The sequence below is a fragment of the Chrysochloris asiatica genome, unplaced genomic scaffold (genome assembly GCF_000296735.1).
Source record: "Chrysochloris asiatica unplaced genomic scaffold, ChrAsi1.0 scaffold00326, whole genome shotgun sequence".
NCBI classification, from domain to species: Eukaryota; Metazoa; Chordata; class Mammalia; order Afrosoricida; family Chrysochloridae; genus Chrysochloris; species Chrysochloris asiatica.
Window position 1 is genome coordinate 121,695 of NW_006408844.1, and position 12,232 is coordinate 133,926.

Here is a 12,232-nt window from a genome sequence, read left to right on the forward strand (position 1 = left end):
AATACTATCCAACAGTGAAGAATAATGATGATGTCTGTGAAACATCTCACAAAATGGTTGAACCTGAAGGACATTATGCTGAGTGAAATTTGTCAATCACAAAAGGGCAAATATTATATGAGACCAATGTTGTAAAAAGTTTATTTTTTTATTTTTTTATTTCTTAATCTATGATGGCTATGGGGGGAGAGGAATAAGGGGAAATTATTCATGTAATAGAGGGTAGACACATGTTAACGTGGGTGACAAGGAAGGCAATATGTAACGAGAAATTAGCAGAGAAAAGATGAAGGTGGCAGCAGACACAGAGGAATGCAATAGTTAAAGTGAATAGAGGTCAATTCTGTTAACTATTGGTACACGGAGGAGATTGCAACCATGTAGTGAAGCAAAATGTGTGGTCTGTTGAATGTAAAACTGATGATCTGCTCTGTAAACTTTCACTCAATTCACAATAAAAACTTGTTTTTTTTTTAAAATGAAGATAAGCTGAATAAAGTATTAGTTAATAATTATCAATATTGTTTCATTAATTATAACAAAGTTATAATACTAATATGATATTAAAAATAAGAGAAACAGTGTGGGTATATAAGAACTCTGTACTGTCTTCACAACTTTTCTGTAAAACCTGTTGTAAAAGAATTTTTTTTATTACTTTAAAAATCAACCAAATACATTTGTTCAAAAACTTTTCATTAAAACTAATTGCTGCTCTTCTTAGCGAATGCAAAATAAAATAGGGCTCTGTGACTCTCTGAGTTGACTTTCTGAGTTGAATAACCTTTATTAAAGTCAGCCTGATTCTCCCAGAAGGCTGTTTGCCAAGAAAGGAAGGACAACAACTCCCAGAGTGCCGCAGTGTGGTTGTCAGGAGCAACCAAGGAATGCAGACTAACAGCTCTGCTGAAGTCTGAGGAACTACTGCCAGCCAGCCATGGGCCAAGATTATTACTCTGTGCTTCAGATCACTCGTAACTCAGAGGATGCCCAGATCAAGAAGGCGTAAGTTGGGGTAACGGTCATGCTTTGGGATTTGTCAGAGTAGGCCCAGCCCTCATCTCTTCCCTACAGAGTCCCCTTGCATAACTCAGGGCAGGCATGGCAAACTTTGTTTCATCCGTTGCTTCTTACACATCTGTATTTTGACTTTGGGTTGGGACAGGGTCCAGGCTGGAAATTAGGACACTTGGTTCCTCCATCTGTTCTCAAGCCATCAATCTGATCTCTACCCTCTGTGCTCTGGTGCCTCCTGGGTGTCTCAGTAACAAAGGAGTCATTTGAATTTTATCCTGAAGATTCTGGAGAACCAAAGGATTTTGAACAGGGAGTGAACTGGCTAGATGGGTGTGTGATAAATTTCATTCTGGTCATCATATGGGTTTGGGACATAAACTGCATCTCTAAATATGTCCACCAAATCTTGAGGACTTTGTGGTCTACTCTTAAGAAAGTCTAAGACAGGAGTCAGCAAATTTTTTCTGAAAACTCATTATTTTCTCAAGCATTTACTAAGCAGCTGCCATATAGACAAAGCGCAGTGTTAGGAGCTAAAGATATACTGGGAACAAGACAAATATGGTCCCTTATCTTGTGCAACTTAATTTTGTTGGTGAATACAGAAACTGAGTAAGTCACCTCAGCTGTAATGAATGTTAGGAAGGGGAAGTATTGAGGAAAATTATATTCGAGGAGCAACCTCTGAGGAAGCTGTCTCAGTGTCTTAGTTCCCTAAAGCTGTTATAACAGAAATACTACAAGTGGATGGTTTTAACAAACAGAAATTTAGTTTCTCAGAGTTTAAGAGACTAGAAGTCCATATTCAGAGCACTGGATATAGGGGAAGCCTTATTGTTCTGTCAACTTCTTAGCTTCTCTTCTGATAATCTGCTCCCAGGCAGTCTTCATGTGATTTGGCATCTCTTTCCCCATCTTTGCTTCTTTTACTTACTTGCTTGTTTAATCTCTTTTTAATCATAAAACAATCAATTTAAGAGAGAACCCACACTGATCCTGTCTCATTAACATAAGACAAGTCATTTCCCACTGGAATTGTCTTATGTTAACAGGCATAGAGGTTAGTAATAATAATACAATTTGGGATGGGGGCCACAATTCAATCCATAACAGACTAAGTAGGAGAACACAGAATATGTGTAAGAAAAAATGTCACTGAAGTTATGAGAGGGTCAAGTAAAGAAATGAAACAAGGGCGAATAGTGAAGGTCAAAGCGTAGATGTCTTATAGGCCATGCCATTGACTCTGAGATTTGAACGAAGCCTGTCTGAAGGATTTGACCTGAGGAGTGATATGACTTGAGTAACCAAATGAAAGAATCACTGTAACTATTCTGTGGTGAATTCACTGAAATGACAAGAATAAAGTAGGTGGTCAGTTTCATTAATAGTAGCTGTTTCATAAAGCAAAAGAAAAGATTTTGGTGACTTAAAACAGGATGAAAGTGGTGAAAATTGTGATATGTATTATAATCTGGAATTTTTTTTTTTTTTAACTTTTTGTTGTGAATTGAGTGAAGGTTTACAGAGAAAATCATCAGTTTTACATTCAGCAAATCATACACTTTGTTTCATCTCAATGACTGCCATTCCTTCCATGAGCAACCGCTGTCCCACTTTCTCTCTGTGGTTCTTATTTCCATTCCACCTTCCTTCCTATCCCTTCTCAACTTTGTCCTTAGGTAAGTGTTGCCTGTTTGATCTTTAAGGGTTAACTGTTCTATGGTGATCATACCTTACTAGTGATGGTGACCCCTTTATATGCTTATCTACTAAAAATTGGGCCACAAGGTGAATTCCTTTCTAGACCTGAAGGGCGGTTGAAGGCCATAGTCTCAGATTCCTCCAGTCTCTTTCTAGCCAGTAAGCCTGTCTTTTTTCTTATAATTTTGAGTTTTGTTCCACATGTTCTCCCACTCTATCTGGAATATTCTAATATTCCTTTCAGAGCAGTTGGTAGTGGTAGTAAGGCACCATCTAGTTCTGGTCTCAGAGTCGTGATGACTGATGGTCACGTGTTCCATTGGTGCATTGGACTAGTTGATTCTAAGCATCTGCAATTTCCATCACTCTTCTTTGTTCTGCACATAGAGAGACCAATAATTACACCTTAGATGGCTGCTCATGAGCTTTTAAGATCCTACTCACTTCATCAAAGTAGGATGTAGAACAATGTCTTTGTGGAATTGTTGTTAAGTTGTTAATTCTGACCCATAGCGACCCTGTATAGGGTTTCCAAGGAGAAGCTGGTGAGCTTGAACCGCTGACCTTGCAGTTCAAACGGCTTTGCAGTCTGGCGCATTAACCCACAGTGCCACACCAGGACAATATGTTATGCCAATTGACCATAGTGTCCTCTAAGACTATGGTCCTGAGCCCCCAGATCCAGTAACTCATTGCCTTAACATGTTTGGTAATATCTAAGAAATATTCCTTATTTTGCCCACTGTATGCTCTACCACATTCATACTTGTGTTCACAGGTAAGGTAAATATTGTTGTTGCTAAGTGCTGTTGAGTCGGTTCCAACCCATAGCGACCCTGTATAGAGTTTCTGAGGAGCAGTTGGTGAGCTTGAACTGCCAGCCTTGCAGTCCAAACTGACCTTGCAGTCCAGTGCATTAACCCACAGCACCACACCATGTACAAATATCCTCTGTCAAACTCTTAAATATTTGTGGCTATACTACAACTCTCCCTCCTGTACCTATTCAGCCTGTGTATCTATGTATCTGCCTGTAAAACACTGATACTCCAGGGTTGTGTATATAACAGTATTTACCTCTACCCCTTTAACCCTTGAGTTCCTCTCTGAGCCTTCACTTGTCTTCATCATTCCTCTTTTGTATATTGCCTTCCCCATCATCTGAATTGACATGTGTCTACCCTCTAGCCAGTGAATTTCTATCCCTTCCCTCCCATCCATGGTATTCATCAAAGAATGTTTCTTGTAGCACAGAAACTTTTTCTTGAGTCTTTACAATAGTGGTCTGATAAAATATTTGTGCTTTTGTGATTGACTAATTTCACTTAGCATAATGTCCTCCAGGTTCATTCATGTTATGAGGTGTTTTTCAGATTCCTTGTTTTTATTTAATGTTGCATAGTGTTCCATTATGTGTATGTACCAAAGTTTGTTTATCCATTCTTCCACTGATGGGCATTTAGGCTGTATCTGGAAATAGTTTTAAGGTATAAACATGAAGATATACTGGTGGATTGGATACAGTATGTGAGAGAAAGGAAGATATCTTAGTCTAAGTTCTCTAGAGAAGCAAAACCACTGATGTGTGTGTGTGTGTATATTTATATATGTATGTGTGTGTACCTTTGTATATATAGGAGCTAGGGTATCGTAGTGGTTACGAATTGGGCTGCGAACCGCAAGGTCAGCAGTTCGAAACCACGGGAGAAAGATGAGGCTTTCTGCTCCCATAAAGATTTAGAGCCTCAGAAACCCTGTACAGGGTCGCTATGAGTCAGAACCGACTCCACGGCACATAACAACAACAACATCTTTGTATATATATAATATACAAATAAAATGTGTGTGTGTTTATGGAGAAACAAGAAGTTTGGTGAATGAGAGGTTTATATCAACGAAATGGCTCCACAGCTGTAGAGATGGACAAGCTCCAAGTTCGTGGGTCAAATGTCAGGCTGAAGTCTTCTCCTGACTCATGTAGCTGCAGGATCTGAGGAACTCAATATCCACAGGTTGGACTGCAGACTTCTGGCTGCAGAGACAAATGAATCCAAGGTTAGCAGATGAGATGGCAGGCTCCCAACAACTCCCAGGTTTGGCAGATAATACAGTAGGCTGCTGGCTCAATTTCAAAGAACTGGAGTTCAGATAATAAGCCATTTGCAGGATCCCGACCCAGCAAAAAGCAAGAGAGCTTTGCTCAAGTGTCAATATATTGGAAGCAGGTTATACATCTTGAGGAAACTTCCTTTCAATTGATTGGCTGCTCATAGCAGATCTCTTCGTGGGGGATTACTATGTCTTAACTGCCTAACATGTAAGAATCCAGGCCTAGCCACATCGACATGCAACTTTAACTCTCACACCTGGTAAAGCAGCAGGTGAAGTTGATGTAGGACAGTTGGCGAAGAAAGGAGGGAGAATGGACTTGGTAATTAAATGGATCGTTAGAGGGTAACCCAAAAGAGAGAGAACTAAGTTCAATCAAGATTGGGTGGTGATAATAGTTACATTTCTTGAGTGTGAGGCTGTTGTTCTGAGCATCTTCTATTATTATTTCTTTTAATCCTCACAACCCAGAAAGTTTAGTGCCATACACCTAGCAAATGGCAGAGTTTGTATTCAGATCCCATGTCTATTATGATTGCCTCTCATGGGCTCTGGACCAGGTGTTGTAGGGGGAATCTAAGTGGGGAAAGTGAAGAGAGTCTGCAGTGTGGTTGAAGAAATGACACAAACAGTTCAGGACAGTGTGTGATGCCACTCACTGTTCAGTACATTCTAAGGGACGGTCATCAGAAGGGATAGCAGCTGTCCTGCAGAAAGATGAGCACAACTTGGCACTGGAAACGGTATACTCCAACTCCTAGACCCTGTATGACAGAGAAGACCTGTCCAGCTTTCCTCAGCTGTAATCTTAATGGAGGCACTCTGATGGTTAAGTGCTAGGCAGCAATCAAAAGACCAACCGCCAGCTGTTCTGCTGAGAACAGTCTACTTGTGGCAGTCTACCTTCATCGATGAACATTCTAGACCTCTCACTTCCTGATGCATTCTCCTGAAAGAAACTGGAGGGAGACAGGACAGTGGGCTGGGCAGTTTATTCCCAGCTCCCTCCCTGTGGGTTTCCTAGGGTTGACTGTGTGCCCTAAGTGAAGATCACAGCTCCTTCCAAGGTCCCTGTGCAAACACTCACCCCCTGGGTTTCAGTAACACTTCTTCCCTTACTCCTATAGGTTCTCGGGTAGCAGATGTGCCTCAGTGTGACAGCTTCACAGTACTGCCCTGTCAGTGTGGTGTCCCTCCACCCTACTCACCCATTGGTGAATGGCCCAGGATTACCCAGAATTACCAAATCCATGATGTCTCTTTCCTCCTGGGACATGTGCAGGTTTCTGCACTGAGTTGTAGGAGTGGGCAGATCCACAAGTAAAAAAAAAAAAAAAAGAATGAGCACAGAGCTGGAAGACAAGGCAAAAGGGCCTAGCATTCACTGAATGCCTCTCCATACCAGGCCTTTAGTACACCTTTTCTGACCTGATCCTCCCAAGAAGCCTGTGTGTCCATGTGGGTCCTCTGCGAAGCAGATATCACTGTAGGTTTAGATGTACAAGAACTGGACTGGGAAATACCTGTGAAGGGTAAGGGTGAAGAACTGGATATTTAGGGAGAGCTTCAGTTCATAGTGTAGGTCCAACGCCTATGGGAAGAAATAGGGAAGGAAAGTTTAGGCAAGAATTTCAGCCACATGATTCTAGGAAAATCTCAACTGGGCTTGTGTGCCCATGTCCTGCAGGAGAGGGCCAGCCCTAATATTCCCACTATGTTTAGTCATTGCTTGGAAGCAACTTGGAAGAAGTAGAACCTTGGTACAGATGCCCAGAGCAACCATAGCTGGGCTGTCAACTACACCCCCCACCTCAGATTATTTTCAAGACCTCCAAGGCTATCTCAATCTGTGAGGTCAAGTTTATCAACTCTGATATGCCCCTGGGGACATTGGAGCTCAGGAGGGCCACAGAAATAGACAGCACAGCCAGATGTGAACCCTGGCCTGCCCCGGTAAAACAGCTTAGCTGTTGTGACTGGTATTCTTCCTCCTTCTAGGTACCGGAAACTTGCTCTGCAGAATCACCCACTGAGGTCAGTTGAGCCAACTTCAGCAGAGATATTTAGGCAGATAGCAGAGGCCTACGATGTTCTGAGTGACCGTGAGTGACTGGGGGCTAAGGGTGGATGGGTCAATCCAGGAGACCTCCTATCACCTATCTCTCAATTAAGATAATTCCTTGAGTTCTGGGGTGTTGGGTTTTCTAAAGGGGCCCAACAAAAAAATACGCATTCCTTTTCCCTGCCCAGAATCTAAACAAACTGAGAAAGAAAACGGGAGACACAAGAGAAGGTGGGAGATATGACAGTTCAGAGACATGAAGGCCCCAGAGTCAGGCTGATTTGCTCTCAGAGTCATGGCAGTGCAGGAATTGGTGGACAGTGCTCTCACCAACATGCTCCACAATCCCACCCATCCACTGCAGGGAGGAAGCCTTCCCCCTGGCAGAACAACAGGAGATGACTTCTTCTAAGGAGGAGGAGGCTAAAGCAGAGCTATTCTTCCCACATTTTCCTAGTCGCTAAATCTCCATCTCATCAAGACCAGAATAAGTATAAAGGCAGAGAGAGACCAGGAGTAAAGGAAGTGTTTCCTGTGGAAACCACAAGAGTCACTCCCACCCAAACATGGGCAGTGTCTATGTGGGTTCCCTAAGGACTGAGCAGTTACGATGGTTGAGTCCAACCAAATCCCAGGACCACAGCCAGACTCTTAGTCTGTCATTTTTTTCTTCTATTCCAAACCCCATCCCATCTCTCTTTTGGTCTATGGCGGACATACCTACCTCCATCGAGGATAAAATTAGACCCCTAATTTCTGGTGTCTCATGCCAAAGATTCCCAGACAGCAGGTATTTAGAAAATGAGGCAATTTTTGTCCTTCCCCTTAACCTTGGTCTTCCCAGCCCCTCCATCTATCCCAGCCCCCAAGACTGGACCCTTCTCAAAGTGATACATGTCCACAGCTGTGAAGAGAAGCATTTATGACAAGTTTGGAGAGGAAGGTCTGAAAGGTGGGATCCCTCTGGAATTTGGATCACAGACTCCATGGACAACTGGTTACGTCTTCCATGGCAACCCTGAAAAAATTTTCCATGAGTTCTTCGGGGGAGACAACCCCTTCAGTGGTAAGAGATACCTTACTGGGAAAAGAATTAACTCTAAAAGATGTTTTCCTTTGATTAGGTTTGTTTTGTTCTATTAACTTTAAGATAGGGAGAAAGGAAGGAAAGAACAGGGAAGGAGGAAGGAAGAAAATGGCAAAAAATGAAACCTAATTAAAAAAATAAATAAATAAATTGTGGTCCCCATTTACCTTCCCAGAATCAGTTACACATTGTTAACAGTTCAGTGTAGGATTATGGGTGAAAAATTGGGCAGGGGCAAAATAATTTGGGGAAAGAAGAGTTGGGGGATATGCTGGTGACCTCTCAAATTTGTTAGGGGCCACCCCTCCCCTGGAGTCTTGATGTGGCACTGTGGCATAATGCACTGGACAACAAGGTCAGTTTGAACCGCAAGGTCGGTGGTTCAAATTCACCAGCCGCTCCTCGTAAACCCAATACATGATCGCTATGAGTCTGAACCACTCGACAGCACTTAACAACAACCTCTCCCCTAAGTCTTTATAGAAACATGCATCTGGGCTCTCTAATGGTCTTGGGCTGGGCTGACCAATGAGGAGGTGGAAGCCTATGTACTGTGCCTCCCCTTTCCCCAAGCTAATAGTGCAGAAGTAATTTCTGGCACTACCACCAGAGAGCACTCTCTCTTTTCTGAGGCAACAGGGGTTGAAGGAAATGTTTCTCCAAATCCTGTCCGAAGTGGAAGATGAGGCAGTGGGGTGTGACAAGGGATGTACTAGCTCTGCAGTTGAGGCAGCTTCCTTACCCACTGAACAGTCAGTCTGAGAAGTGCTAGGATCACACGTGGAACAGTGAAGAGATGGGGCTGGCCGTGAATCTGAGTCTCTGGACAAATTCCTGTATTCCTCTTCTCTCCCCACTTCCTACAGAGTTTTTTGATGAAGAAGGAAATGAGGTGGATTTAAACTTTGGAGGCCTCCGGGGCCGAGGGGTCAAGAAGCAGGACCCCTCAATTGAACGAGACCTCTACCTGTCCCTGGAGGACTTGTTCTTTGGCTGCACCAAGAAAATTAAGATCTCCAGGAGGGTGTGTTCTTAGCCCACTCCTGTTGGGAATCACCAACTACCTACCTCTTCAACCCTGCCAATCACAGGCCTGGTCTCTGTTTGGAAGGGATAATTTAGGATATCATGTTGTTGTTATATGCTGTAGAGTCTGTTTCTATTCACAGTGATCCTGTATAGGGATTCCAAGGAGTGGCTGGTAGGATTGAACTGCCGACCTTGCAGTCCAGTGCTTCTCCTACAGCGCCACACCAGGGCTCCAATTTATATTAGTTTAGCTTTTTTCTACTGCTGGAGTTCACTTAGAAGTTTTCCTAACTGGATGGGCTCTTTCATTTCCTCTCTCTCAGTTCATCCCCATCTTGGGAAGAGGGAAGGCTCTAAAGGGAAGAAGTCTGTGAATTTTGCCCTTGGACATTCCTAAGGCATTCCCAGATCATACCTTCAGGTTTCAGGAGGCTATATATATACTATGGAGTCCTGGAGTGGCCCTGTAGGATAAGTACTGGACTGCTCACCAAAAACTGGTGGTTCAAACCCACAAGCTCCTCCTTGGAAACTCTATACAGTGTTGCTATGAGTATATAACAACAGCAGTGTACTATGGTAAGTCAAAAAGTATTGCTGTAAAATAAGAGAAACTTTTATTAAACAAAAATGTCAAAATGTGAAGCTATTGTTTACCAATTTACCCTTCATCTAGGTCAAAACCCTTCTGGTCTTCAATTTACACCATGTCAAAATGTCAGTTTTGGCATCCTCAAAGGGACTCATGTTCTTTTGAAATAATGATTCTGGGGAACAAAAACGTCTGAAAGTGCTAGATCAGAGCTGTAGGGTGGATGGGGTAAGGCATCCCAGTGAAATTCTCATAGGACTCTTGCTATCCTCAAAGAATGAACAGGTGCCTTGTTGTGAGGGAAAAACAAAAACAAAAACAAAAAAACTCTTGGCACAACTTTCCTGGCTTTTTTCTCAACACTGCAGGTTCCCATTTTCTGTAGACATCTTCCTAATAAATTCCCATGATCTTCCTGTGTCCTTCAAGAAAATCTATTAAGATGAATCCCTTTGGAGACAAAAAAAGAAAAGAAAAAGAAAAAGAAAAAACAACCAGTCATCATAACCTCCTGAGCTGACCTCTTTTCCTTAAGTTGAACTAGTCAAGCAGATCCCCTCAAAGTAACTGTTTTGATGGGACCTTTTTTTTGAAGGCACCATAATTAGACTAATACCAGTATATTACTCAGAGAACTTGTCTGCAGTCATCCATTGATTGCAGAGGCATGTTTAAACATGTTTTGTTTGGAATAAACCCATGTATCTATGAACTTAAATTATAGTAACAATACTTTTTGACTTAACTTTGTAACTCATGGATAAGAGGGAGCCGGCTTATGACTAGACTGGTAGACAGCCCCCAAGGTTACTGGCTGGAGGAAGGTCTTTAGTGCTTGAAGGTCCAGTCCTTGACTTGTCCCTATTTCATTACTCAACTTTGTGCCAGGCACTAGAACAAGGCCCTGTCACCTTTGCCCAGCAGAGGAGATGCCAGCTGTGACATATATCTGGGCATGTGATTGGTGAGTGGATGGAAGACATACTACAGAATGCATTGAATGAGGCTCAGATATGTTGACATGTAAGGTTTTTCTCAAAAAGAGCATATTTAGATCTGCTTTGAAGTACAGTGCTGCCTACAATAGGATAATACCCATATGCCTACAAGGAAGACCAGTTAATACAACTATTATTCAAATTTATGCACCAACCACTAAAACCAGTGATTATGAAATTTAAAAAATTCTACCAACTTCTTCAGTCTAAAATTGATTGAACATGCAATCAAGATGTACTGATAATTACTGACAATTGGAATGCAAAGGTTGGAAACAAAGAGGAAGGATCAATGGTTGGAAAATATGGCTTTAGTGATAGAAACAATGCTGGAGATCTCAAGATAAAATTTTGCAAGACCAATGAATTCTTCATTGCAAATACCTTTAACCAACATAAAAGATGACTCTAGAGAACAAACAAGATAATGGATCAGCTAGAAGTGCAGTGAGGAGCTCTGTCAGCAACAACTCAGAATACCAGACCAAGCAAGCTCAGGGGATGGTGCCAGAACTCTGAACCACATATAAAGGAATATTTAGAAGGTTGGAAGGCTTACAGCTAGGGGAATTTGTAGCAGAAACAAGAAATCCATTGCTTTCTAATTCAAGATGCTCAGCTGCTCCCAGAGCCACCATCTTGGGAGAGACCAAGCAAGGGAAGGATCAGAGCAACCATGGACGCCTGACAGAACCGTGGAGATAAAGGTGTAGACACTTTTTTGTTTTTTTGTATCTGTTCATTGGTCTCTCACTGTCTGTGCATCTCCATTCTGGTGACTAGAGGGGGTGCCTGAGTGAGTGGACACCCTACCCTCACCCCCGGAGGGTTCTACTACGCATGTGCACAGATCTCGAAATTTAAAGTGACAGTTTCCACTTAAAACCAAACAGCAGTGCAAAACAGTCACAGCTGGCCCTCAAACTGTTTATCACTAGGAAAAAAGGCCTGAACGGGGATTGTGGAACGGGACTGGCAGACTAAAATGGAAATAGGCCAAAAATTAAATCCTGAGTTATGTTACAATGAACAACAGTGACATCTTGAAATTTCTCAGGAAGAAGAGTGAAAAGGGAAGCCCATCTAATCACATATACCTGGAGGCAATCAGAAAACATAAAAAGTACCAAAATACACACCCATCTAAGTATTAAGGCCACAGATAACTCCTGAATATGCCCAAAAAACAGAAACAGATGACCATATCAGCACATGCCCAGAAACGAGATAAAATTACTTGAGGCAAATGAGCTGGAAGTAGACCTATATGCCATACTGGAAGATGGGTAGCCTTTGGAAGTGCCTGGGAAGAAATTCAGAAAAATGATTATAAAATGTATCAAAATCACTATACAATGGAGTAGAGAAAAATAAGGAAGAAGTCAGGAAAGCTCTATAGGAACAATTAAATAAGATAGATACAGCATTGTATCTATCTGTAAGCCTTTCAACCTTCTAAATATTCCTTTATATGTGGTTCAGAGTTCTGACACCATCCCCTGAGCCTGCTTGGTCAAACCTACAGAAAGAGGTCCAAACAATTAATAATAGAATATCAGAAATGGACAATATACTGAAAGGGCAAAGGAGTAGAATTGAAGAGATAAAAGGCAGAACTAGTGAGCTAGAAGATA

General features: G+C 42.1%; 1 protein-coding gene across 1 annotated transcript in view; it reads left to right on the top strand.

Annotated features, from left to right (window-relative positions):
* The first annotated feature begins 916 nt into the window (after nucleotides 1-916).
* The window catches only part of DNAJB13 (DnaJ (Hsp40) homolog, subfamily B, member 13), an 18,830-nt gene continuing 7,514 nt past the window's right edge, over nucleotides 917-12,232 (top strand). Inside the window, exons 1-4 of the mRNA XM_006875405.1 lie at nucleotides 917-1,005; nucleotides 6,829-6,932; nucleotides 7,797-7,958; nucleotides 8,846-9,003. Coding sequence (XP_006875467.1) covers nucleotides 938-1,005; nucleotides 6,829-6,932; nucleotides 7,797-7,958; nucleotides 8,846-9,003 — 492 coding nt within the window. The 5' untranslated portion in view covers nucleotides 917-937. The remainder of the gene's footprint in view (nucleotides 1,006-6,828; nucleotides 6,933-7,796; nucleotides 7,959-8,845; nucleotides 9,004-12,232) is intronic.